The sequence below is a fragment of the Mustelus asterias genome, chromosome 6 (assembly GCF_964213995.1).
Source record: "Mustelus asterias chromosome 6, sMusAst1.hap1.1, whole genome shotgun sequence".
NCBI classification, from domain to species: domain Eukaryota; kingdom Metazoa; phylum Chordata; class Chondrichthyes; order Carcharhiniformes; family Triakidae; genus Mustelus; species Mustelus asterias.
The window spans coordinates 82,665,821-82,693,697 of NC_135806.1; the positions used below are offsets into that span (position 1 = coordinate 82,665,821).

General features: G+C 45.2%; 1 protein-coding gene across 1 annotated transcript in view; it reads right to left on the reverse strand.

Annotated features, from left to right (window-relative positions):
* LOC144494959 (aminopeptidase Q-like) overlaps positions 1 to 27,877 on the reverse strand; it is a 129,715-nt gene that overhangs the window by 91,505 nt on the left and 10,333 nt on the right. Inside the window, exon 2 of the mRNA XM_078214628.1 lies at positions 5,377 to 5,519. Coding sequence (XP_078070754.1) covers positions 5,377 to 5,519 — 143 coding nt within the window. The remainder of the gene's footprint in view (positions 1 to 5,376; positions 5,520 to 27,877) is intronic.

Genomic DNA, 27,877 nt, shown 5'->3' on the forward strand with positions numbered 1-27,877 from the left:
GTTGTGGAGTATGAGGCCATATTTGGCTGATAGCAGGAGCAGGAGGTACAGTTGCCTACTGTCTGACATAATTGGCCTGCAGGAACATCATTGAATATCTAATCGTAGCTCACTGTCCCCATGCTCATGTAGCCTGAAGACTAGGCGGAGGAGGGAGTGACCACAGAGAGGGTAACAGTCGGCGGTTTGTGACTGCCCTCGTGAGGGTCACTAAGTCAGTTCATTGGGGTCTGTGAGGGGGTGGAGGAGGAGCCTCTGCCTTTGTGCTATGCAGCCTGGCCAGCTGAGTGGGGGGGGGGGTGGGTTAGTGCCCACAATACAATTCTTGTTGAACCCCCTCCTTGTGGATGGTGTGGAGGAAGGCATCTGGCTGTCGCTGAGGATTTATTATCCCGTGAGTTTTGTCATGGAGGGATGACAGTAATGAGCTCCCTGATGGCTGCTGTTTTTAGTTACCAGGATGCCTATCAGCACAGCTCAGCACTGAAGGAGGAACCAATAATGCCCACTTAGTCAGCTGAGATTCAGGCTTGTGATACGAGTTAACCCGCTGCACCGTCAGCTCCCCATGGCAATAAATCCGAGGCTGAGCCTCAGCTTTCGGTGAGGGGGCTGGTAGATCTAATGCCTCAGAAGCAAGGACCAAGGGGTTCACCTCTCCCCATGACCCGCAGTTCCTGCATTAGTGGTCCCTTGGATTACCCCTCCCGCCCCCACCCCATCTTCCCAACACCCACCTCAGCATCCAAATGTCAATTTCCAGGTATGACCAGAAAATTAAAGTCCCTCCTGAAAGAGCCTTCAGTGGCCCATGCACAGGGGAAGGCATCCCTAAGGCTGATGTCCATCTGCAAGGCTGGGTGGGTGAGAGCTCATTCCAGGAACCACTCAGTGTTGCGGATGGGGCAGGAATTGATGTCAATGAATGTGCGAGTGCTGCAAGCAATATCCCTCAACTGGCTGCTCCTGGGTAATGACAGCCAATGGGCATGGTGATGCGCGATTAAATCACTCGGGAGGCTAGATCGTACCCGGGAAATAAAGGCTTTTATTAGTAACAAGAATGGAGCATACTATATAACAATACAATCCCAGACTAAAGGGTCACCAGGCAGTGCAGTGACCTTTATACTCCTACAGGTAGGCGGAGCCAACCGGAGTGTACCACAGAACAATACTAACAGGTAGAACACCCCAACCCTAACCCCAACAGTGACAACAGTAACATATGTACAAGTACCCATAGTGCTAACCATCTATGTTTCAGTACCCATAGTGGTAACCATCTATGGTTCACCACACATGGTCATGAGTTGTTAGTGGTAAGTTAATCTCTCCCTGTCTATTCCCTCACAGTTTTATTTCATATATTGCAATGGAACCTGTGGAGCTGGCAGTGATATTTATAACTGCAATGGTGGAGGAAAGACTCCAGCATCAACATACAGCTGCTGGAGCACCATCCTGAGGACCATGGGGCCTGACCAGCAGCTGGAAGGCTGGACCAGCCGGTGTAGGCAAATCAGATGCATTGCGCCAAAGGCATGGCGTTTATCCGTGAATTTTTGTTCCCCAAAGTGTCTAACAATTCTGGTCGATGTTGCACCGATGGGGCCGATGAGATTCGCTCCAGTTTTCACACCAAAAATGATACTTAGCCAAATTTTGGGGAGATTGCACCCAACGTTTTAGGTTGATAACACTTCATCTGAGACATGCATTGTGGGAATCTGAGTCTTGATGGAAACCACTGGTGTCTGTTAAGATTTCGGAATCCCTTGCACCATGGCTGTGCCACATTTGTTTTAAAGCTCTTCACGGCTGGTTTTTATTGTATCTTGGATTTATGGACCCCCAACGCCTCAATGTAATCAATGGAGTTGTGTTCATTCAGAGTGTGCCTGAAGAAAAGATTTAGTCATTCAACATGCTCTTCCATTTTGTTAGCTATGATAGCTCTTTATCTTTTTAATCACAATTCCCTGCAATTTTTCCACATTTCTTTCATCCTTATTTCCCAAGTAAATATCTACTTTCCTTTTAAAACCTTGAGTAATGGCTAGAGAGAGAGAGAGAGAGAGAGAAAGGGCGCGCTGAGGAGAGAGAGAGAAATCGTACATTCTCTCAATCGTCAATTCTTCATTGGAATTTTTTTGCTGAATTCACTTTTAACCAGCTTAGCTCTAATTGAAATATCATGGGCAGAATTTTCCCATCGTTTTTCAGAGTGTTAGGCATTGACTGAAAAGCAGCATGTAGCCCTCCTGTAGCTACACAGCTCAGATTTTAGACCACATTTTTCTGACATTCTTTTAAAAAATAATGTGAGCGGTCGAGGTTCACGCCATTGTTCCGGAAGGGCAAGACCTGATAGAGCTGGCAAGGCCAGCTCCACAGAGATCAGGGCACCATCTTTAAAGGGTGCACCGATCTGCACAGAAAGTAAACACCCCCCTGCCACCCCCCGATGGACACAAAGGATCCCCTTTACAAGCACCCTCTCTCCATTCCCACTATCACCACAGTGGAGGGTATCAAAAAAAAGTATTTAACAGAGGAAACTCTCTGTCTCTCTCTCTCTTTTGGAATAAGAGTGTCATCCAGTTCAAGAAGCCAACTCCACTAGAAACCTACTTGCAAACCAAGATCTTGTAATAATTGCAATAACTTATATCTGACCACATCCAAGAAATCAGCTAACCGAAATCAGCCACATTTTAACATCTATGCCTCAAGGACAATCACAGCACACAACCATATATTCCTGTTACCCATTTTTATTGGACTCTAACTCTCCTTATTTCTGATATCTGTGTGCCTGCTTGAGCATGGATGCCTGCATGGATTTGCCCAAAGGACTGCATGAGGGCCCAATGCTTGAAATGGCATTTTTATTATTTTTCTCGTTTCAGTGATTAATAAATCTGCTCTTTTAAACTCAAGAAAACCTGGTCTACTGTATTTGCTGCTCCCAATGCAGTCTCCTTTACACTGGGGAGACTGGGTAAGCACTTTATAGAATACCATCACTCAGCCCACAAGTATGTGGGCCTTCATCAATAGAGGAATTGAGTTTAGAAATCGGGAGATAATGCTGCAGCTGTATAGGACCTTGGTCAGACCCACCTGGAGTACTGTGCCCAGTTCTGGTAGCCTCATTACAGAAAGGATTTGGAAGCCATAGAACGGGTGCAGAGGAGATTTACGAGGATGTTGCCAGGATTAAGTGGTATGCTTTATGAGGATAGGTTGAGAGAGCTAGGTCTATTCTCCTTGGAGAGGCAAAGGATGAGAGGTGACCTGATAGAAGTGTACAAGATGTTGAGAGGTATTGATAGAGTGGATTCTCAGAGGCTTTTACCCAGGGCTGAAATGGTTGTCATGAGAGGCCACAGGTTTATGGTGCTGGGGAGTAGGTGTAGAGGAGATGTTAGGGGTAAGTTTTTCACTCAGGAGGGTGGTGGGTGCATGGAATCGGCTGCCGGTAGTGGTGGTGGAAACGGATTCGATTGAGTCTTTTAAGAGACTTTTGGATAGGTTCATGAAGATTAGTAAGATAGAGGGTTATAGATGAGCCTAGAAGGTAAGGAAATTGTTCGGCGCAACTTGTGGGCCGAAGGGCCTTTTGTGCTGTAGCTTTTCTATGTTCTATGGGCTCACCCCAACCTTCCTGTTGCTTGCCATTTTAACTCAGCACCTTGCTCTCATACCCACGTCTGTCCTTGGCCTGCTCAAATGCAAACTCTGCTTTCTCTTCCTACAGATGCTGCCCAACCTGCTGAGTTTTTCCAGTATTCTCTTTCTTGTTATACACTCCTTTAAAACTGAGATGAGGAGGAATTTCTTCAGCCAGAGGGTAGTGAATCTGTGGAACCCATTGCCACAGAGGGCTGTGGAGGTCAAGTCATTGAGTGACTTTAAGACAGAGATAGATAGGTTTTTGATCAATAAGGGGATCAAGGGTTACGGGGAGAAGGCAGGAGAATGGGAATGAGAATTATATCAGCCATGACTGAATGGCGAAGCAGACTCAAATGGGCCGAGTGGCTTAATTCTGCACCTTTCTCTTATGGTCTTGTTCAAGAAAACCTTGTTTGATTGGCTTCTTATTTCTCACAATTTGAACAGTTAAATACATTCTGAATTGGAAAAAGCTTATCCATGTGAATAAGAAACTTAAACCTTCGGCGAGACCAACAGAGGCAGTTGAATAAAGAGGAGCCAGTTCACCCCTTCTCACCTCATCATAACACTCTGAACCTACCTTGTAGGAATGGAAAAATCTCGTAGCATTTTCACCGATCCTCAGGCTGTCAGAGGCAAGATCAGTTCTCTGCTGAAAACCAAAAATACAAAAGCTCTCTTCCAGGTCCAGCAATCACTCCTCAGGGATGTTAGTCAGGTTGCAAGCTCCAAAATAAAACACTAGTGCCAGTTTCTGCTGTTGCTGGCAACACTTACACCTCCATTAACTTGTTCATTGCCCTTGCTGCATTTGGGACACATCCCAGTTTTGAAAACATCCAAAACTCTTATATATTGAGAATGTCTACTCAGTTTCATTTGATCTGTCCATCTAATGATCTTGTTCATCAACATCCCTCCCCCCCCCTCCACACAAAACCATTGGCAATGATTGGCCATCTATCCTTGGCCCCTACCTATTTCCCAGCACCAAAGCACATTCCAGCAGGTTCTTTTTGAAAGCATATACATATCACTATAGATCAACTCACTACACTCAGGAACTGACTTTGAGTTGGTGCTGTTTATGAGATTGGGATGCCGGGGGGATTAAGGAAGGGAGAGAAGGAGTAGGATAAAGGGGTGATTCTCTTAGATGCTTTCCATTCATTCATTCAAAATGAAGATTAAAAGTGCAAACCTGAGGCAAAAACCGGGGATTTAAGCAGAAGAATCAGGTGGAGAGGATATCTAAGGCCTCCCCATCCAATCCCATCAGTGCCTGTTCTGCACCTGTCCAATGCTGTAGCTTATTGGAGCATTGCTCTTAATAACAAATACTTCATTTGAAATATGAGACATACATGGACAGACTTTGCACATGAATCATCACAGGCAGTCGTGCTAATCAGTAAATCAGTCTGACAGCCACAATTTTCCATTCACTCCGGACCATCACAACATTTATTCCGTATTTCCATGATTACATGAGCACTTTCCCTTTTTTAACCAACATCAGACACTAATGAGGCAGAATTTCTCTCCACATGGTAATTGCCAAATAATCTTGCAGTGCATTACAAATTGACTAACACAATTAGAACAATGTTGCTCTGACTAGTTGCCAATGGCACGGTTTATTTAGAGAAAGCAGATTGCTTTTAGAATTATCACTTTTGGCTTCCTACTCACCAATTGCTGGCATGTTAGAAAGTGCCACAAACTGGGAGCGGTGCACAAGCCTGATGTCGAAAGTTGCCTTCATAGCAGGTTCATCAAAGCATGGGTAAACTGATCGGGCATGTGTTGGTTCCAACAATGATGCAATGACAAATCTGTTTGGAGGAAAAACATACAACTTATTATTGCTCTTTTCATTGAAAAGTAAAAGAGCAAAAAGGTAGAAGTAGAGGACCATTCAGGCTATAGCACAGCATTTGCCAATCCTGAAAATCAGTGGTCTGAGGTCTTGGAAGCTTTCCCAGAATGGAGCCTTCATATGTCCCCAGCATTAACCTAGTCAGAGAATTGATATAACACAACTTCATGAGGGTGCCCATTGCCTCTATAGGTTCATCTTAGATATCTGCTATTGAATGGAGGCTGCCCAGGTCTTGATGTACCCCAAGAAGGAAACAAAGATAACTCAATATAATATCTCCATCACAGAAACCCACTATTCTTTTCTGTGCACTCCTTATTTAAGTCCACGAGGAAACCAGCAGAAGATCTGGGAATATGTCATGTCCAGGCCTCGTGAGCAATTTTCTGGGAGGGATGTTTGGAGTGGAATGTGGAATGACCACCTGTCCCAATCATGGCTTTTTATGTGGGTGGTTGTACCCAAGGAATGGAATTCCCTGAGTCTTGGCCTATGTTTCACCAGGCAGCCAGTAACACAAGGATGAACAAAGAATAACAGCCTGTTGAATAGCACAAGTGAGTTCCATCCACAGCTCAAGCCCGGGCTCGGACAGCTGCAGAAAATCTGTACATGTGGGATGAGACCAACTCTTCACAAATCTTCACTGAGGTTGGAGCTGCTGGTTCTATATTCGATTCTGGTCTTTTGCACTCCATAGACAGTGAAGATTACAAATCCATGATGCCAGCAGGAGACCTCACCAGCTACATTGATTTATTAAATGAGTTCCCACTGTCTCCATATTCCCAGCAACACCAACCCATTACAATTATTCCAACAGTTGACTTTCTGATGCCACAACCTTGTAACCCACCATATCAAATTGATGGGCAGGAAAAGACCCGCTGACCCATCAAGCTTGCCCCACACCATGTTAACCATAGCATCTTGACCGGTGTGTTTTTGTGTCTTTCTCGGTCTTGCCCCATGCCCACCTCCAGTTGCTTGCTGAATCAGATGTGTATTTTCCTTATTTGTGCTGAACTTTTTGGTTTGAAACAAGATCTTTCCCGGAGAAATAATCAGTTAACTTGGCAGTGACAAGCTCTAGAGCAAAAAAAAGGCTCAGTTCACAATTATTAGCAGAACAATGCAAGACTCGAGCTAACTATTGGGCATAGTCTGCAAACCTCTCTGTATCTTGTAACAATTGAGCATGTCTGCTTTACATCCACTTGACATCCAGCCAGGAAACTTTCAAATACTAATTATTTTTCAAGAAGTTAGTTACTGCCGTGATATGTACAATGACCTTCAAAATGCCTCTTCCTACATTAAATTCTCCTTTTTAAATATATTTTATATTTACTGTAGAGTCTTACAGTCTACATCCTCCACGTTGAAGCTGAAGTGGTCGGTGCAGACTTGATAGGCCAAATGGCCTCCTTCTGCACTGTAGGGATTCTATGATTCCACATAAGCAAAGTACTGTGGACACTAGAAAATACTGGGAAAACGCCACAGGTCTGTCAGCATCTGTGAAGAGAGCTATGAGTTAACGTTTCAGCCTGATGTCTCTTCACCAGAGCCATTGAGAATCTGGTTCTGGGACATTTCTTCCTCCAGCTACCATGCCCTAAGAGATTGATGACTACCATGGACTTCAATTGGGTTGGTCTGTGATTATGCTTGGCAAAGTACTGGTTTGCCATTGCCTTCTGCAATGTGACTGACCAGGAAATTCTCCCGCTCTTACTGCCTGCCAGTAAGTGTACTGGAAGGATTTACAGATTGATAGTCAATCTGTTTAGCCATGTTCTGAATGCAACTTCTGCGGCCATCTAGTCCTGAAGTGGGACTTGAACCCAGAGGTAGGGATGCTATCAGAAGACCACCTCTAAAGTGTCACACCCTGATTTCTTTAAACAGTCCAGTATGGTTCTATTAAAAGAATGATAAAATTGTTTCTTTTTCTAGATACGTCTACATTTATAGGTCATCGGAAATGGAACTGCTTATTTTGAATGATAAATCTGGGTGTAGGTCTACGTCTAGAATTCGAAGTATTTTAAACTGTTTACTCAGAGGAAAAATGGGTACCTCAGTTGTTCTCTGGAAATTGGGTCGGGAATAGTCCCATATGAAATCGGCTGTTCACAAACATATTTGTCCAAAACGTCTACAGCACTAGCTTTGCGTACAATTAGAAGTGCAAATTGTCACCAGGAAATCATAATGGACAAAAAGTTTTTCCAATGCTTGGCTGGAGAAGAATATCCAAGAGAGTGTTAAAATATCTTCCTGTTAGTGATGCTGGCTTCAATGTTTGTAGTGTGCTAGCAACGTATTTCCTGACCTCAGAGTAGTGCAGGTACCCCTTGCTGGCATAACAATTAGTGACCTACTCCCTGCCCCAAATACTCCACTGCTGACCCTGGCAAAGCAGATGAGATGAAGGAGCGGGCACCCGAATTGCTGTGGGAAGCTTTGTTATTAAATTACAAAATATTTCACAAGGCCATGAAAGACTGTCATGTTTTGAGTTTGTAAATGAGCCATTTTCCCATGCTGAGGAATGGCCACCCCGATCAGCAGACTTTGTTTTTCCTATTACAATCTCGGAAGAGACCAGTAACTTTAAAAAGGAATTTCAGTTATTAACTGAAAAGACCACACAATGAGATTTCAAGTTTTAAAGGAAAAAAAATACTGCCAAATAAAAAGAAAGGGTACTGTTAACTTAAGCACTCATTTTTAACCCAAAATTTCAAACCGAACACTTTAAATTTTAACCAGGAATCCCTTTTCGCATTACAACCAATTGATGAAACAGCCCAAAATGTGTCTCAGCTCCCACAAACTTACCGTGGTTTTTCTTCTTTTCCCAGCTACCCTCTAGCATGAGGAGTTTCTTGGGGATTTTTTCACCAGCATCCGGCCAGGAAAATCATTTGGCCCTACTTCAACACTAATTTGGCTTTTTCCAGCCTGAAAATGGGTCCTCAACTCCCATCCTTGCACAGTGACTCCAAATCAGAAACAACTGCTTCCTGATTGCCCTTTGCTCCTTGTTCTGGTTGCTGGCAGATCCCCTTTGCTGCCTTCTCCAAAACTGTTCCAGACACAGACTGTACCCAGCATGAATGCCTCGCAGACTACTGAATACAACTAAACATATTTAAAAAACATCCTAACCTCTACAATCCAAGTCCACTAACAGGATGCTATCATCAATCCAAAAAATATGTTCTGCTTACCACACAATTGAGCAGTATTGTAAATGATTTCAGCACCAGTGCATTACCCGTTTGGAAGGCCATACGTGACAATGAATGGCTGATCGAATGAAGCAGCATTTTCCTCCAGCTGTTTGTGATAGGCAGACCACAAACCGTACTCAACCAGCCTGCGCTTGCAAAACCCAGAACAAAATTTCTACTGTTAGATGTGATTTCACAATTGGGCAGCACCTACTGAACAATCCCGAGTGAGCTGATAGCTACACTAACAACCAATGTAAGATGATCAGTCAAGCTCATAATATGGCTCATTTATGCTTGCTTGGCACGAGATACATTTATAAGCGGGGACCTGTTTTCTACAAACAAAAGGAGTATTTTCAATTATGGAGCTTTTTTTTTTAATTACCTGGAAGCCTGGAGGGCCTATAGTTCCCCCATTGTTTTTTTTCTCATGACAATATCAACCCCTTTTCTGCTGTGGTAAATTATAATTTCTGTTGTGATTGTTTGTAATTTGGTTTTCTTACATTTGCCATGATAAATACAAGATGAAAAGCTTCAACAACATGTCTTTCTGTTCAGTAATTTTCACATCCTGTATTATCATTAGCCATTGATATCATTGTGTATGCAGTTTGAAGGAGTAAATGAGTCTAGTGGGGTGGAGTTGAGTTAACAACAGGAAGTAGGATTGTTGATTTAGGGTGCTTCAGTAATCTCCCTGGTCAAGAAATTCCATAGTGCTTTCCTCAAATCTTCTGCTGTAACTGTAGCAAATAAAAACCAGGAGAACAGTTGTAGGATTTCAAAACCTCTGTGTTAGCTCAGATCCTAACTATAGCTATGCTCAGTGATGGATCTCACAGTTCCTAAAACTATCAGCATTCACCATTTAAACATGCATATTTTAAAACTTATCTAAAATAAGCAGAAGAAAAGTAGGTTGGGATAAGTCATAACTCTTCTTCACAATTTGATTCCTTGCAAACAAAGGGTGGGCCTCTTCTCACAGCAACACCTGTGTTGCTTTCCTCTTCTGAAATCATTTGTTCCAGTGATTATGTTTTATATTGTTCCTCTTTAAAACTGTATTCTTATTCTCAATATATACTAACCCTGGATCCTTCACATATACAGGTATACATTACCACAAGACCATCTTGCCATGATGCAACTATACAATCGATACACTTTTTGATGAGTCCAAATAAGATGTAAATTAACATTTTGTTAATGTCCTCCAGTAATAAATTTCATTAACATCTTGCACAGCCGATTACACAATTTTTCTGCTGTAGGAAAACATGTTTTTAATATTAACTAGAAGCCCAATTTTACTACCAAGTTGCGCCCGTTTTCGGGCCCAAAAACTTGGTAAAGTCAGGCATGAGGTGAGTAGCGTGATCTGCGACCGCCTTCGCGCCGGTTCCCCCTTTACAAGGCCTGGAAATGTATGTGATCGGGACCACGCCCGAATCGGGCGTGACAGCCATTTGAATGCATTTAAATTGAATAAATGGGCTGCACGCCCAACTTTACTGGCACTTCCCCCTTTACCACCGCGTTCGCCAAACTCGAATCGGCGCAAAACAGACATGCTCCATAAAAGTCTGATTCGGGCGCTCCATCAGTGAGGGTTAGTGAGGAGGTAAGTGCATAGCGTCCGACGGCTCTCTGCTACTCATGGGTGTCCTTTTGTTGCGGCCATTTTCTTTCTCAGGTCAGTGGCGTCTCTGCGAGTGTGTTGGGGGTTGGGGGGGCTGTTGCTCTGCAGGGTCTCCGATGTCCGACTTGCAGCACGGACCTGGGTCTCAGCACTGACCTCGGGTCCTTGTGCACTCAGCTTACTTCCAGCTGAAGGATGTGCACAAATCCTTGCAAATTGCACTGCTGCAGCCTCTCAACTTTGCAAGGAGCAGTGATTGTGGGGACCATGTGGCTGGGAGAATTGGGGGGTGCTGGGATAATGGGGAGCATGTGGCTGGGGGAATTGAGGGGTATGGACAGTGATTTGATGTGCGTTCCTTAACTTCTAATATGTGTTTTTCTCCATCTCCCTTCCCCCCCTTCAGAGTGACGAGATGGCTTTTGCAAGGCAACCAATCAATCTTGCTGCTCTTTTGGTTCCTGCTGGAGCTGAGGAGGAGGAGGAGCTGGAGGAAGAATTGCAGGCACAGAAGGCGCGGGCCTTACCACTTGCAGGAGTAGAGGGAGACCACCACCAGAGCCAGGAGGTGGCTGCCTTTCACCCAGCGGAGAAGGAGGGAGCAGAGATTCCAGCAGTTCTATGCACAAGTGTCAGTTGAATAGATGTCGGACACCGTGGGTGATGCGCGATTGATTCACACGGGAAGCTAGGACGTACCCGGGAATAAAGGCTTTTATTCACAACAAGATTGGAGCACACTACTTAACAATACTATCCCAGACTAAGGGCTACTAGGAAGTAGCAGTGACCTTTATACTCCTGTAAGAAGGCGGAGCCTAATGGAGTGTACCACGTAAACAATGATAACAGGTGGAACACCCCAACCCTAACCCCAACAGTAACAAGAGTAACATATGTACAAGTATCCATAGTGGTAACCATCTATGGTTCACCACAGTGTGCTGCCGATGTCTCTGCCTCTGAAAGGAGACATTGCAGCACCTGTGCAACCTGTTGCAGGACCTGGCACCTAGAGGCCGGGGGGGGGGGGGGGGGGTGGGGTGTGGGGGGTGGGTTGGGGGGGCGGGGGGTGGGTTGGGGGGGCGGGGGGTGGGTTGGGGGGGCACCCACTCTCGGTGGCTGACAAATTGACAGTCACACTGAACTTTTATGCGACTGGCTCCTTCCAGACCACTAGCGGAGATGTCTGTGACATCTCCCAGTCAGCTGTGCACACCTGTGTCAAGCAGGTCACAGAAGCCCTGTATGCCCGGGCTGGGCAGTACATCAAATTTAACCTTAAACAGGCACATCAGGAAGCCCAGGCTGCAGGGTTTGCAGTCATTGTGGGGATGCCTAACGGATAGGGGGCCATCGACTGAACACACGTCGCCCTCAAGGCCTCCCTACAGAATCCGCAGGGATTCATCAATGGAAAGGGGTTCCACTCCCTGAATGTTCAGCTCATGTGAGACCATAACATGAACATTATGCATGTCTGCACAAGAAATCCAGGTAGTGTGCACGACAGCTTCATTGTCAGGAATTCGGACATCCCAGAGGCATTTGAGGAGGAGCCCAGGCTGCGGGGGTGGCTCATGGGTGATATGGGTTACATGTTTCGGACATGGCTGATGATACCTGTGCGGAGGCCTTTGTCTGAGGCGGAGACCCGCTATAATGAGGCCCATGTAGCCACCTGTGTGATGATGGAGAGGTGCCTTTGGCTCCTCAAGATATGATTCTGGTGCCTGGACCGATCTGGCGGGGCCCTCCAATACAGCCCAGTGATCTCTTCCCACATAGTGGTCATTGCTGTGCCTTGCACAATCTGCCTCTACAGAGAGGTGACCCATTGGAGGAGGAGGAGGAGTGACCAGCCGGCCGTCACTGGGGAGGATGACCAGCAGGAGGAGGAGGAAGAAGAAGAGGAAGAGCAGGCCGAGGAACACCAACCAGATGCTGGAGGGCTGGCAGCTCAAATGAGGATTGCGAGGGTGGCTAGGGAGGCCCTGATCACCAGGCAGTTCAGTCACTAGGGGTTTGTGTCTGTGGGTTCCATTCCCACACCCAAAATTCCTTCTATCTCCTGCAACATTGTCACACCAGAGTGGTGGGCCTGGGTACACTGTTAGAGAGTTTTTTTGGCAGGCAGGCGGGTGATGACAACTCACTAAGCACCATTATGATGATGCCCTGGTGCAAACTAGTCTGACTCCTACCTGAGCTCCGCATGCACACTGGCACCTGGGCCCACGTCTGTGTAGTGGGTAAGGGATCTGAAACCCCCATACAGGGCTCTGGGGCAGGTGGGGATTGTTCATGGGGTCTGGTGAAAAAATGCCTTCCTTTCCTCAGTGGCACCGCATTGAGGGGCCTCCCCAACTGACATCAACATGAAGCATCCCTCAGGCGATCATCAATGGAAGAGGATTCATATTCGAGACAAATTAGTCACAGGTGGGCGGTGCAAAAACATTTAATTGCAATAAAGGTGTTCAAATAAGATGCTCTAACCCATTAAAAACTGGTGAACAGAAAACTTTAAGGTGCTTAAATATCTTTCTAATTAGTGCAGCCTTTCACCTGTGCCATCTCACTGCAACTACAACCTCCTAACCTTACGTGGCCTACCACTACGTCTCAGGTGACTCCCCAGAATGTACATCGGAGGTAGAGGGAGCCAGCTGCCTACCTCACACTGTGGCTTGTGATACACGTGACAGACGTCCTCTGGAGGCCCTGGATCCTGAGGGCCCTGGCCTGCTTCCAGGTGTCTGGGATGTTTCCATGACACCCTCTTCATCCCGCTGAGATGCCCCGGTATCAGGAAGGAAGGAATCAGAAGGTGTAGCCACAGCCACAGTCTCTTGGCTGGAAGGCCCCAGCATGGGCTCGAGCCCTTCCTCCTCCCGTGGGGTTCCTCTGGGCTCCTTGGGTCACTCCATGGGAAGACGGTGCTTCTGCAGTGAGCTCCAGAAGCTCTGGCATCACTTGGCACTGCCAGTCCTGGAGCCCCACCTGTGTCCTACTCATGGTGGTTGAGCCTTCTGCGATGGCCACTTGAGTCGGGGGCCACCTCTCAATAGCTGCAGCAAATGCCCTGAGACTGGGCTATGCTCCGCAACCCATCAGCTGTGGCCCTCTGTGACTGGGCCACGTTCTCAAGAGCTGCAACCATAGCCCGCTGTGTCTCAGCGCTGTCCCACTGGGTCTCCTGCAATCTCTTGAGCCTCTCAGCCATGGGCCGCAGAGTCTCGAGAAGCCTGTTCAGTCCCTCAGCCGCGGCCCACTGTGACTCGGCCGTCACTTGGAGCCTGCCAGTCCTGGTGAGGATCCCCTGCCCCAGGCTTGCCACTGCAGACGCCACCCTTGCAATGTTGGCCTGGGCAGCTCGCAAGGCAGGAGTCAGCTGGTCCACCTGAAAGCTTTGGGACTCTTCCCAACAGCCTCGCAGTTGGTCCAGTGTGGCCATCAGCCCCTCTTGCATTCCCTGGCTCTGTTGCTGCATCTCCAGCAGTTGAGGAGAAGTGATTTCAGAGGCCCACCATGTAGCCTGGGGCCAGCTGAGTCCTTGCCTCCCGTAGGCCCCCGCATGCCAGAGGCCTCGGACATTCCCTCCTCCACCCGATGTACATTATCAGATGTGTCATGCTGACCAGAGAGAGTGACTCAGGAGTCTCACCACTAACTGGACCCACCGATGTGTCAGTATCTGGGATGGGGAGTTGTGAGGTGGCAGCTGACACCAAAACGATGCCACCCTCGGAGGTCCCTTCACCCATATCCTCCGAGGACTCATCCAAGCTGTTTGGACCAGGGAGGAGCGGGAGCTGCAGTACGGGCCTGGAGTCCAGAAGGCCCCCAGGTGTCCGGATGTGTCCTTGCGATACAGGACACAAGGTTAAGTGCAAGGGAGGGGGAGGAATCCGGGATGCCGAACGCATGATTCACATTTCTCCATTGAACAAAGAACCAAACAAATTACATCACAGGAACAGGCCCTTCGGCCCTCCAAGCCTGTAGTGACCAGGCTGCCCATCTGATTCATAACCCCCTACCCTTCCGGGGACCATATGCCTCTATTCCATTCCATTCACATTAAGGGGCTGTAAAGACGCCCCTTAAAGGTCACTATCGTATCTGTGTCTGTCACCTCCCCCGGCAGCGAGTTCCATTACTCTCTCTGTGCAAATAAACATGCCTCATACATCTCCTTTAAACCTTGCCCCTCGCACCCGAAACATGTGCCCTTGAGAAGTTGCCTCAAAGTGAGTGAAGGAATGACAGGTGCTCATGTCTTGACGGCAGCCCAACCATGCTGTCACTGCAGTCCCCATCTCCCCTTCGCTTGACAGCTCCAGCGTCCGCTCCTCAAAGGGGGTGTGAGGTCCTGGAGGTCTGGCTCACCACCCCGTCTTTGCCCTCTCACGGGTGTTGTGCTCGGTCCTCTCCTGTGGAGACAGAAGGAGCCATGAAAGAAATGATGGCGTGACTCCTGCAGAGTATCAGATGATGGCCCTAAGAGGGCAAGCACAGTGGGGCTCATTGGGGGGAAAGGAAGGAGGTGCTTGGGGGTCAGGGGCTGGAAACATGCAGGGTGCTGGGGATGGGAGGATCTGGGGGAGATTTTGGGGGATGCATGGATGAGGTCATTAACTTTTTCCTGACACTGCTTCCCGGTTCGGGGGGCCAGTGTCCTGGCACTGACCGAGGCAACGACTTCCTCCCAGGCCACATTTCCATCAGCCCCCCTTGGTCTGTGTCCTCCTGGGAGGAAGAGGGTGTCCCACCTCACCTCTGCTGCATCCAGCAGCCTCCTGAGGTCGCCCTCAGTAAATCAGGGGGGCTGGTCGTGCAGACATTTTGTGCGGGAATGCCTGCCTGCCCATTCTTGAGTTGTTAATGGAGCTGCCCCTCGTTAGGGGAGATCAGCTGCAGGCAGTTTGGCAGAACATTCCAGCAAGTTCCATGCAGTTTGCTTGTTAGCATTGAGGGGAAAGCAAGTGAGCACTTGCAGCTGTGCTGATGGGGGTGGGGGTGGGGGAATGGGGGGGTGGGGGTGGGGGAATGGGGGGGTGGGGGTGGGGGAATGGGGGGCCGGCGGTGGTCCAGTGACTCAAATGACTGGGGACAGGGGAGAGAGAGGGAGGTGTCACACAGCCATCGGAGTCTGGAGGAGATGGGGACCTTGTGCGGAGGGTCCGGGGTGGGGTGAGGAGGATCACCAAGCCTGATATCTGTAGAGTGGAGGATCACTCTGCCTGAGATGAGTGAGGGGGGGGGACGGTGGGGAGGGGGGAGATAAAGGGGTCAATAATGTTGTGCAGGTGGGGCAATGACTGTGGGGGACCAGGGGGAGGCATTATCCAGCCTGGGAGGGATGTGGCAGGGGAGCAGCATCGGAACTGCAGGGTTTCGGGTGCGTTAAGCCCCTCCCACATGCTTCTGCAGCACGATTCAGAATCGCTAATATTTTTGCAGGCACAGTGCGTATCGGGGCGCCCGAGAACGGGTCTAAATGTTGGTTCTGAAACACTCCCAGTTCCAAGTCCACTCAGCACTTAGAATCAAAATGGTAAATAACTGAACATACTTTTTCGAACTGCCAACATTAGAAATCATACAATGTATCATTTTTATGCAGGTAAAGTGCCTCAAATTCAAATTAATCCTTGAAGCTAACACAGATGCATCCCTATTTGATAGCTATCACAATAGTACAATAGGTGATCTGACAGACATTGACTTCACTACCTGGAGAGAATCACAGCAAGACTGCATCATTGTGGTTTAGGTTAAAATAGCATTACTCAGTTAGCTGGACTCCCAAAGATTAGTTTGAAATGATACATTCCAATAGCATGGATCACCAAATGGCTCAGAACATGATACTATGAATGTTGGAAAGGATTCAACTTGAGTTCACCCACCAGTCTATTCTCACTGACCTTGGTTGAGTAATGCCCAGATTTTACAATGATCATTCTTGTTTCCAACACCCACACCAATCCCCTGGGCCTCACCCCTCCCTATCTCTGCATCTTCTCCAGCCCTGCAATTCTCCAAGATAGCTGCACTACTTTAACTCTGGCCTAGCGCACACCCCTAACTCCACTATTGACATGCATTTAACTACTAAGAACCTGAGCTCTGGAATTCCCTTTGTAAGCCTCTCTTTCCTCCTCTAAGATGCTCCTTAAAGTCCACGTCTTTGACCCAGGTCATCTGCTCTAATATCTCCTTATGTGGTCTGAAGTCAAATTTGTGTTTGATAATGTTGCTGTGAAGCACCTTGGAACATTTTACTATGTCAAAGACCTTTATAAAATACAAGTTGTTGCTTTTCTTTATATTGCTCAATGCACAATCTACTTTCCTCACATGGTTGCCCTGCGTAATGTAGGAACTCCGAAGAACATAGGCCTATTTTTTGTGATTGTAATGTCAGCAAACAAGTGTTATCCATCATTATAACTGTGAAACTGTTAGAAATCTCTGGCACCCATACTTGAACAGTTCAACATGGAAATGCAGAACTTGATTCCCAGCTTCTCCACAGGGTACACTGTTGAAATATTTGCCAGTGGAATCTCCAAAATCATTTGATTTGATGTGAATTTACACTTTCTCACACTATTCATCTTGCTAAAAAAAAAATATTGATAAAAGTTTTGCCCTGTTGAATGAGGTGTAACTTTTTTTAACAATGTCCCAAGTCATCATTGCTGGTGAACAACTTGGGTTTGAATCCAATAAATTCAATTTTATATTTATGGATTATCATTTGTTCCCTTATAATAAAAAGTTCAACTCATTTTCAATTAATATATTTTAAGTGTATTGTTATAGTCCAGGTCAGAAACTCCAAAGTGTTTTATAAGGTCAGCGTAGATCATAAGTTTTGCACTTTGAATTTGGCACGGGTAAGCAAAAGACGTTTCACTCCAGGTATGATTCAAGTGACCCACTAGGGAACTTTTATCAAACAAAGTTAATTTAAGAATACAGTTAACACATAGAAAGAAACTTAACAAGAACTTTTACCAATTACAAACAAGAAAAAGTACAACCATGATATTTTATTCAGTTTAGCACAGAACATATGTATGCTCACGTGATTTTTGCAGCTCTGCAACACTTGCTGTGAATTAGTCCTTTAGATGGAGAATTGAAATTCTATCTTCCCAGCCCTGAGCTTCTAGCACCCCTTGAGGTAGAGGTAGAGCCACTGCTTGCCTCTAGCTAGCAAACCACCAACAGCAAAATTTTCACTCCAGAAAGGCAAGAAAGACTGCTTCTAACTAGCCAGCAGAATTTCTGATACCAAGGAGAGGGACAAACACAATGCATCCAGCCTGGAGTCCAAACACCTAACTAGCCAGCAGCCAAAACTGAAAAGAAAAACTCTTGTGAGAAAAAAAACTGTTCCACCTGACCTGTCAATCATTCTTCCCCCCAACAATTTCACTGTTGCCCACAAACTTTGAGTCACACTTTTTGCTAGATGAAGGTGTTGATAAGATGGGGAGGTGGTGGGTCATGACAGCAAGCATTCATAGGAGGAAACTTAAGGTTTCAAATTTCCAATGAATAAAAAGTGATGAATAAATAATTTCTCTTTCTACCTGACTGTTCTTCCCACCCCTACACCATCACAAAATATATTATAAAAACCTTCTCTTGAATTCCCACATAAATGCCTGTATAATCATCCCCCCTTCCCAAGTATTGCAAATGTACAGAACTCTCTGTATTCAAGTTGGTTTTCCCCATAACAATATTCACTCAAAGAAAATCTACCCAGAAGGGGAAAAAAAACATATCAGACTAGTATTCTTATTTCCCTCTTTTACTGGTGTTCCATTTTAAAATAGACAAGACCAGTTCAGACCAGTATTCTTATTTCCCCGTATTACTGTTTTTTCCTTCTGGGTATTCACCCCATATAACTACTTTTTAACCTCTAAACCTTTATGCCAATTAATTCACTGAACCTTGCTGGAAGATACTCCCTGAGAGAGGTCATTTGGTAGCTGAGGGGCTGTGAGGGTTCCTTGGGGCATCAGAGTTGATATTCATTTCAGGAAGCTGTTGTTCCAAAGGGACCAAAGTCAGACCCATGGGGCATCACTACTTTTACATCCCAGACATGGTATGATTTTGATGGTGTGCTGCAATGGGATGCCTGTACAGAACGGAGAGTAAATTTGTCCTCATCAAATTACGAGTGACGAGGACGTACAAATGGTCTGTTTTGTCTTCACCACACTAAGGCCTAGAGATACATCCAGGAACAGGTAAGTGATTGAGAATGGGGTGAGAGCTGGCTGGTGGCAACCTACAGTTGTTTTATGAAGTCAGAAGCTAGATCGGCTGTAGAAGACCAGAATTGTCAGTCAGAACCCACACATCACAATTCTGACTTTGGCCAACTAATTTGGGGTTCTGATGTGAAATGATTGTAGGAACCTCATTACAAGTCAATGTCCATTTCAGACAAACATCAGAACAGTCGAATACTCTTCAAAAGGTGACTATTCTGAAAAGCATTGCAGGAATGTACCTGATCTACATTTGAAAATAGGTTAGAGAGATGATAGTGAAAGGAGGAGTAAAAGGATTTGGGAACAGGTTAGGCACATTAGATTAAGACTACTACTTATATTAACACATGTTAAAAACAAACTGTTTGGATGGGATGGCTTGGCATGTCCTTGTAATTCCAGCAGCCTTTTTCTTGCAAAGGAAAAGAATAAGTCCACATCAGAAACATTTTCATGTTCAGGCATTGGATGCCTCTTTAGGAAATAGGCACAATGTTATTATTTGGAAAGCAGAATCGTGATAAGTCTTTGCAGCCCATTTATCCTGGGCAAGGGCTCAGAGGTACCACCACTGGTCAGTGTCATCCCAGATATAATGGTCCCTGTAAAGTCTTGGTAGTTCTGTGAAATTGAACTGTGAAGTGAACCAGCAGTGCCACAATTGCACCATTGGTAGCAGCCACTCCAAAAGTCATTAATGCTCTTAGAAACTGACCTCAAATTGGTGTTCTCTCTCGGGTGTTTAAATCTTTTTTGCAATATGTTGCAGATGCTGGAGTCGCATTTATGTATCATCTCAATCATATAGTTAGGAACTGTCTTTACTGACTCATGAGATAAATGTTCCTTAAGCAAAACCCTGTTGAATACTGGGTTGCTGAGATTGGGAACCCTAGACCTTGCTTGTTTCGTAACCTTCCATGGAGAAATATACCGAAAGACAAAGAATACCAATAGAATGAGATACAAGGAATCTATGAGTAATGAAGATTGGGATGATACAAAAATCAATTGAGGAAAAACTGAGTACACCGGAAAGACAAACTGTAAATAATAGCAAGATGGGCCACATTTATTTTAATTATAAATAATAGGCAGTGTTATAAATATTTATTTAGGATAAATTAGGTGGAAGTATTATGGGGTATCAGAAAATAGTATAAGTGTTGCATTAATTCTTCATATAGGTTATTACAGAATTATTCTATGAAAACCACAAAGTATTAAGAGGAGACTTTCCCTCTCTAGTCAGTGTTAGTACTCTTTGGGTAAGAATTTATTAGCATGTGCCTTGAACTGAGAGAGAAAGAGCATTTGGTAATCAGCAGTAGCAAAGGTCAATAGTGAAATTAATACACCTGATCAGTGCTGTGTGATAATCAGTATAATTTAGTACCTTGAGGAGGCAATCATCTTCCTGATTTGTGTAAACCAGCGCTGATCTGAAGAACTTAGACCTACTTGTGCAAATTTAATCACATGAAAGACGTAAGATCATGGGAAATTGGAGCAGGAGCATCAAACTTACTCCACCATCCAGTAAGATGGGGTTGACATAACTTTGGCTTTAACTCCATTATTTAGCCTGCTGTACCATAACTCTTGATTCTCTTGTAGATCAAAAATCTATCTCACTCAGTCTTGAATATAGTGAATGATCCAGCCACACAGTTGTCTGGGGAAAAGAATTCCATAGACTAATTACCCTCTAAGTGAAGAAATTCCTCCTCATCTCAGTCTTAAATGAGAGACTCCTTTATCTTTAAATTGTGCCCCTTGTTCTAGATTCCCCTACAAGGAAAAACATCCTTTTAGCATCTACTCTGTCAAGCTCCCTCAGAATCTTATATGTTTCAGTCGGATCACCACTCATTCTTCTAAACCCCACTGAGTGTAGGCCCAACCTGCTCAACCTTTCTTCAGAAGACAATCCCTTCATCCCAGGAATCAGCCTGGTGAGCTTTCTTTGAACTGCTTCCAATAATACTGGGTTGCTGAGATTGGGAACCCTAGACCTTGCTTGTTTCGTAACCTTCCATGGAGAAATATACCGAAAGACAAAGAATACCAATAGAATGAGATACAAGGAATCTATGAGTAATGAAGATTGGGACGATACAAAAATCAATTGAGTACACCCCTCGTTAAGTAAGGAGACCAAAGCTCTACACAGTACTCCAGAGTTGTGGCAAGAAGATGTCTCTCGTTTTATACTCCAGCCCTCTTGCAAAAAAGATTCTGTTTGCCTTCCTAATTACTTGTTACACTTGCATGCTAAGTTTTTGGGATTCATGTCCAAGGATACCCAGATCGCTATGCACTGCAGCATTCTACAGTCTCTCTCCATTTAAATATTTTACTTTTCTATTCTTCCTGCCAAAGTAGACAACCTCACATATTCCTACATTATACCCAATCTGTCATTTTTTTGCCCACCCATTTGAACTATTGTAATCCTTGAATTTACTAAAGTGGAGGAGAATAGTGATATTTAGGAAGGGATGGAGTTTTCTCTTTCTCCTCAAATCACGAGTACAGGAAATAGGGATTCTGAACCTGATCAGAAGAATTGAGCCATAATTTAATTGGATTTTCAAAAGACACAGTCAAAATCCCATGTGCAAATTTTTCATTTAGAGAAAAAAATAATTAAGGACCATTGTTTTAGTGGTTTGATTATAGCAACGTAAATGCTTTATTTGGTGGTGGTAGAAAATTTGTGGAATTTTCCAGAGATCTCCCGACTTTGTTTTTTTTCCTAATTATGAATGATATGAAAATTGTTACTTTGTGAATTAATATAAAATTTGCCATGACCAGTTGACTGGCCTGTATGATTACAAATGTAAAAGGGATTTGGACCAATTAAGTGATGAGCATAGAAATGGAAAATTGATTTTAATGTGAATAAGTCTACAATAATGAACACTGAAACAGCAAATCATACAGAAACTGATTAGAAAGTGCAACAATAGAAAAGAGTTTGCTTCTGATTATAATATGTTCACAGGATTATCAGATGATGTTGCCATGGAGCACTTGGTTGAGAAGTAGAAAGGGGCCAAGGATAGATTCGTCGAGTACACCAGAGGTAGCAGGTGGGAAGCAAAAGCCACTGTCGGTGATTCTTTGGCAACAACTGGTTAGAACCATAGGAGAACAATCCTACACAGCTAAATGACAGTTGAGAGGCTTTAGGGTAACATGGTGTGGTCAACCATGTTAAAGGTCGCCAATAATTCGATAAAAATGGGGATGGATAGTTTAGTATAGTCACATTGGATGTCACTCATGACTTTGCAATAGTTCCTGCTTACTTGGTGATCTATCACATACAGCCAGCTCCTCAAACCTATTCTCTAAAGCAGCATTCACCAATGTGTTTGCCAGATGTGCTGAATCAGCCACAGAATGTGGTGAATTGATGCTTTGCATTTTTAGAGACATACAATACCGAGTTGTGTTAAAGTTGCAGTGGTGGATGTGAGTATGGGTGTCACTCACTAGACCACTATTTAAGCAAGCAGGAATTAACCACGTTGCTGTTAGACAGGGATCACATATTGATCAGACCGCCATTCTTTATAAGAAACATATGTTTCTAGCTTCTACCTGGAAGCTGAAGGGCTGCTTGCTCAGTAAAACAAGTGAAATATCCATCATTTCTTACCTTGTGTGTGCCTGGTCACTTTGGGCACCTTTAATTGATAAGGCAATTACATCTGCAGGGTCGCACTGTGAAGCGCTGTCTGTGAAAACAGAGTTTGCCTTCAGAAGGACTGCGATCTGATTGCTCTCAATTTATTTGCAAAATCAAGTGACGTGGGGGCTGCTAACTTAAAAACTTAGTTTTGTTTAGCTGGTAGATGGCAGTTTTCACAAAAGAATTGATGTGCATGAACAATGGCCAGCACTGTATGACTGCAAGGAGGTTGAAATATGCACTTTTGGTAAACCGGGGATTGCAGCAAAGTTTAGCTCTGTTCTGAAGAATCAGCATCTTGGACCCAAAACATTGGCTACGATATTCCAGCCACATTGAACCCGGTGCAGATCGTATTAGTGTGATGCGGGGCCAAAGAATCACCAGTGAGGGGTTTAGCGCATTCAGAGCCAGCGTCAAACCTCATTGCGATCTTCCCAGCCACCGTTCCCAGACATAATCTGATTTCTGCCCTTGCTGAGTGGGAACCAGATTAGCATATTTAAATAAGCATTCTTCGGAACTGAACTTCGAGCTTTGTTGATTCTTTTCCCTCCCAAGTCTCCTAATATATCAATGCTAATAAAATAGAGTTTACTCCCAAAAAAATGTGCTTATTTGAAGTAAACTGGAGCAGTCACAAAAAGAACACTTCTGTTAACAGATTGTCACCACCCTTTAAAAAAGTGTATACAGCAGAACTGCTTTATAGAATAGTGAAAATGCAAAACCTTTTTGAAGCTACTCTCTGACAGTGAAAATATTGGTCTTGATTGCTGACAGTTTAAAACATCAAACATATTTTCAAAGGTTTGGAGATTTATTTAATTAATATTGCATACATTTTGTATCAAGCAGTGAATATAGTGTTCTGATTGGCCCAAGTTTGGTTCACATGAAAACCCGATTGGGCAACACTGCACTAAGGTGAATGTGGTACTGGTCACGGAGCTGGTGTTTGCTCAAATCACACTGAACTTACAGAAAGTCTGCCCTCCACCTCAGCACTGGCACTGGAACCTGGACTTTTTTGTTGCCTGAAATGAAAGAGAGGGACAAGGAATTGCTTTAAGTCTGTAGAGAGATCAGAGAGGCATGAGTGACTGCTGAAGAAGCAGCAATCTGTCATAGTGTGTAGGGTGAGATAGATGGAAGGAGAGAAAGATGATAAGGTATGAAGGGATTCCACACACATCTCCAGGATTGCTGCTCATCATTTTCTCGCTGCCTGTAACCGTCAGCATGTCCTCCTTAAGTGGGAAGAAGTTTTGCAAGCAACCTTTGGCTTCTCCAGTCACTGTTGCTGCCTCATATCGTGTGCAATCTGCTTCTGCAATGAAGAGGGGAATATGCTGCGACAATCTTGTGAGCTGCTTTGAGAATATGCCTGCCAAGAAGAAATAATCCAATTGTTGTGTCCAAGATGTGAAGTTGGGGAAGTGAGGGTCACAGTTTGTGGGATCTGTGTGCGTAACTTGGCAGCATGTTTGTTTAGTTTACAATGATTATTACACATCAAATGTATCTAATTGGCTGTGAATGCTTTCGAATGCTGAGGATATGAAAAGTTCTGTGGGTCTAATCAAAAAGAAAAAAAGGCATACATGAGGTCCAGGCAGCTAAAAATAGATGGAGCACTGGAGGAATACAGAGAAAGTAGAAAAGAACTCAAACAGGGAGTTAGAAGTACAAAAAGGGGTCACGAAATGTCCTTGGCAGACAGGATTAAGGAGAATCCTAAGGCATTTTATACATACGTTAAGAACAAGAGGGTTGTTAGGGAAAGAATCGGACCTTTCAGGGACGAAGGAGGGGAATTATGCTTAGAACCAAAGGAAGTAGGTGAGATCCTAAACGAATACTTTGCATCAGTATTCACAAAGGAGAGGGACATGTTGACTGGTATTGTCTCAGAGAGATGTGTTGACCCATTAGAAAAAATCTCAATTACAAGGGAGGAAGTGTTAGGTTTTTTAGGAAACATTAAGACAGACAAATCCCCAGGGCCGGATGGCATCTATCCTAGACTCCTCAGGGAGGCGAGAGATGCAATTGCTGGGCCTCTAACAGAAATCTTTGTCTCTTCACTGGACACAGGTGAGGTCCCAGAGGATTGGAGGATAGCAAACGTGGTCCCGTTATTTAAGAAGGGTAGCAAGGATAACCCGGGTAATTATAGGCCGGTGAGCTTGACGTCCGTGTTAGGGAAGTTGTTGGAGAAGATTCTTAGAGATAGGCTAGATGCGCATTTAGAACTGAATAATCTCATTAGCGATAGACAGCATGGTTTTGTACGAGGGAGGTCATGCCTCACAAATTTGGTTGAGTTTTTTGAGGAGGTGACAAAAACGATTGACGAGGGAAGGGCCGTGGATGTCGTCTATATGGATTTTAGTAAAGCGTTTGACAAGGTCCCTCATGGCAGGCTGGTGCAAAAGGTTAAATCTCACGGGATAAAAGGTGAGCTAGCTAGATGGGTGGAGAACTGGCTTAGCCATAGAAGACAGAGGGCAACAGTGGAGGGGTCTTTTTCCAGTTGGAGGTCTGTGACTAGTGGTGTTCCGCAGGGGTCTGTACTGGGGCCTCTGCTGTTTGTGATATATACAAATGATTTGGAGGAAGATGTAACTGGTGTGATCAGTGAGTTTGTGGATGACACAAAGATTGCTGGAGTTGTGGATAGTGATGAACATTGTCAGAGAATACAGCAGGATATAGATAGGCTGGAACATTGGGCGGAGAAATGGCTGATGGAATTTAATCCAGATAAATGCAAAGTGATGCATTTCGATAGACCTAATGTAAGGGGGAGCTATACAATAAATGGCAGAACCATCAGGAGTATAGACACACAGAGGGACCTGGGTGTACAAGTCTACAGATCCTTAAAGGTGGCAGCACAGGTGGAGAGGGTGGTGAAGGCGGCATATGGCATGCTTGCCTTTATTGGATGGGGCATAGAATATAAAAATTGGCATATGATATTGCAGCTGTATAGAACAATGGTTGGGCCACATTTGGAATACTGCGTCAAGTTCTGGTCACCACACTACCAGAAGGACGTAGAGGCTTTGGAGAGAGTACAGAGAAGGTTTACCAGGAGGTTGCCTGGTATGGAGGGTCTTAGCTAGAAGGAGAGATTGGGTAAACTGGGGTTGTTCTTCCTGGAAAGACGGAGGATGAGGGGTGACCTAATAGAGGTGTATAAAATTATGAAGGGCATAGATAGGGTGAACAGTGGGAAACTTTTTCCCAGGTCGGAGGTGACGAACACAAGGGGTCACGGGTTCAAGGTGAGGGGGGCAAGGTTCAACACAGATGTCAGGGGGACGCATTTTAAACAGAGGGTGGTGGGGGCCTGGAATGCACTGCCAAGCAAGGTGATTGAGGCAGACACGCTGGGATTGTTTAAGACTTATCTAGATAGCCACATGAACAGACTGGGAATAAAGGGATACAAAAGAATGGTCTAGTGGGGCACATGAGCGGCGCAGGCTTGGAGGGCCAAAGGGCCTGTTCCTGTGCTGTATTGTTCTTTGTTCTATTTAAGGCTAGTTACAGCTTTCTTTCTCCATTTTTCCAGAAGTGTGTTCAAATAAACATTTGTTTGTGAAAACTGTTGTGCTTTTAAACATGGAGGTTAATGTTCCAGCCAATATTTATCCTTCAATCAACATCACAGAGGACCCGATTTTACCATTTTCATTCTAAGTACTGAATCTGGGCGCAATTCAGATCCGACTTGGAAATCTGCTTTCAGGCACCCCCATATGCACTTAGCCTGAAAAAAAAAATCACGAGTCCGAATTGCGCTGTGGGCGGGGCTTAGCACACCTGAAACAATCGGAGGTCTGAACTGCACAGGCACATCACTCCTGGGCCACAGAAAGCGGACAAAGCGGCCCGGGAGCGATGGCCCCCACAGACATCACCCCCATCCATACAACCTAACTTTCCCCCTTTTCCACCCACCTCCTCCCCCCCCCCCCCCCCCCCCACACAGACCAATCCCGGCCCTCTGCTCCCTTTCCCCCCCACTGATCGCCCGCAGAGTGGCAGTGCCCCCCCTGCCCCCCACCAGAGAATGATCGGGCCTCCCTTCTCCCGTCCCGCCTCACTAGAGAATATCTGACCTGCCTCCTCCTCCCCTCCCGCCCCCCCCACCAGAGAAATGATCTGACCCACCTCCCTCCCGCCACTGATCCGAGTCAAAGAGCTGCCGGAAACTCTGAACTTACTTCTTCAGAAGCTGGAGCACCCGAAACAGACCTTTGCTGAGCATGTCTGTTTCGCGCCGAATCTGGACGGGCGAACGCGATGGTAAAGGGGGAAATGCTGGTAAAGCTGGGCGGGCAGCCCATTAATTCAATTTAAATGCATGCAAATCGCTGTTGCGCCCGTTTCAGGCACGAATCAGATCGCGGCCATTTTTGGGCCTTGGTAAAGTGGGCATCTGCGTGGACGTGGATCCCGTTAATGGCCTCATGCCCGACTTTACCAAGTTTCCGCACCCAAAAACGGGCGCAACGCAATGGTAAAATCGGGCCCAGAATCTGATTATCTGGTCACTATCATTGCTGCTTGTAGGAGGTTACTGTGTGGAAATTGGTCGCTACATTTCTAATTACAACAGTAACTGCACTTCATTGCTGCAAAGCACTTTGAGATATCCAAAGAATATGAAAGATGATATATAAATACGGGTCTTTTTTTCTTTTACTTGGATGATGACAGTCTCTGCTGTATTAACATGGGTCCATCATTTTCTGAAAGAAGGGTGAAAACACTTTAGAGATGTCAGTGTGGCACGGCGGCAGTGGTTAGCACTGCTGCCTCAGCACCAGGGACCTGGGTTCAATTCTGGCCTCGGGTGATTGTGCAAACTCCACACAGACATTCTCCTGAGGTGCTCCGGTTTCCTCACACAGCCCAAAGATGTGCAGATTAGGTCGATTGTCCCTGTTAAATTGCCCCTTAGTGTCAGGGAGTCTAGCAGGATAAATACTTGAGGTTACAGGAATAGGGCCTGGGTGGGATTGTTGTCGGTGCAGACTCAATGGGCCCAGTGGCCTCTTTCTGCACTGTAGGGATTCTTTGATTCTATGACAACCTCTTCGAATCTGATTTTCAATTTATGCTGCACTTGATCACAATTTGAATTACCATAAACCTCAGTGCAAATGATGTGTCATAATTAAACTATAAACAGTGAAATATTTAATATTTTCCCAAGCCATCAGTCAAAGACATTCTAAACAGCGATCCAGCAACAAGTGCAACACAAATTTTCAAGAAAAAGAGTTAAGTCAGCTAGCTCAGAGTGTGAACTCCCATGAGGTGGATTCATCTAGAACAGAATATCTGATTACCCCACCACTGAAGATCTTATCAACATGATGTTTCATCCCA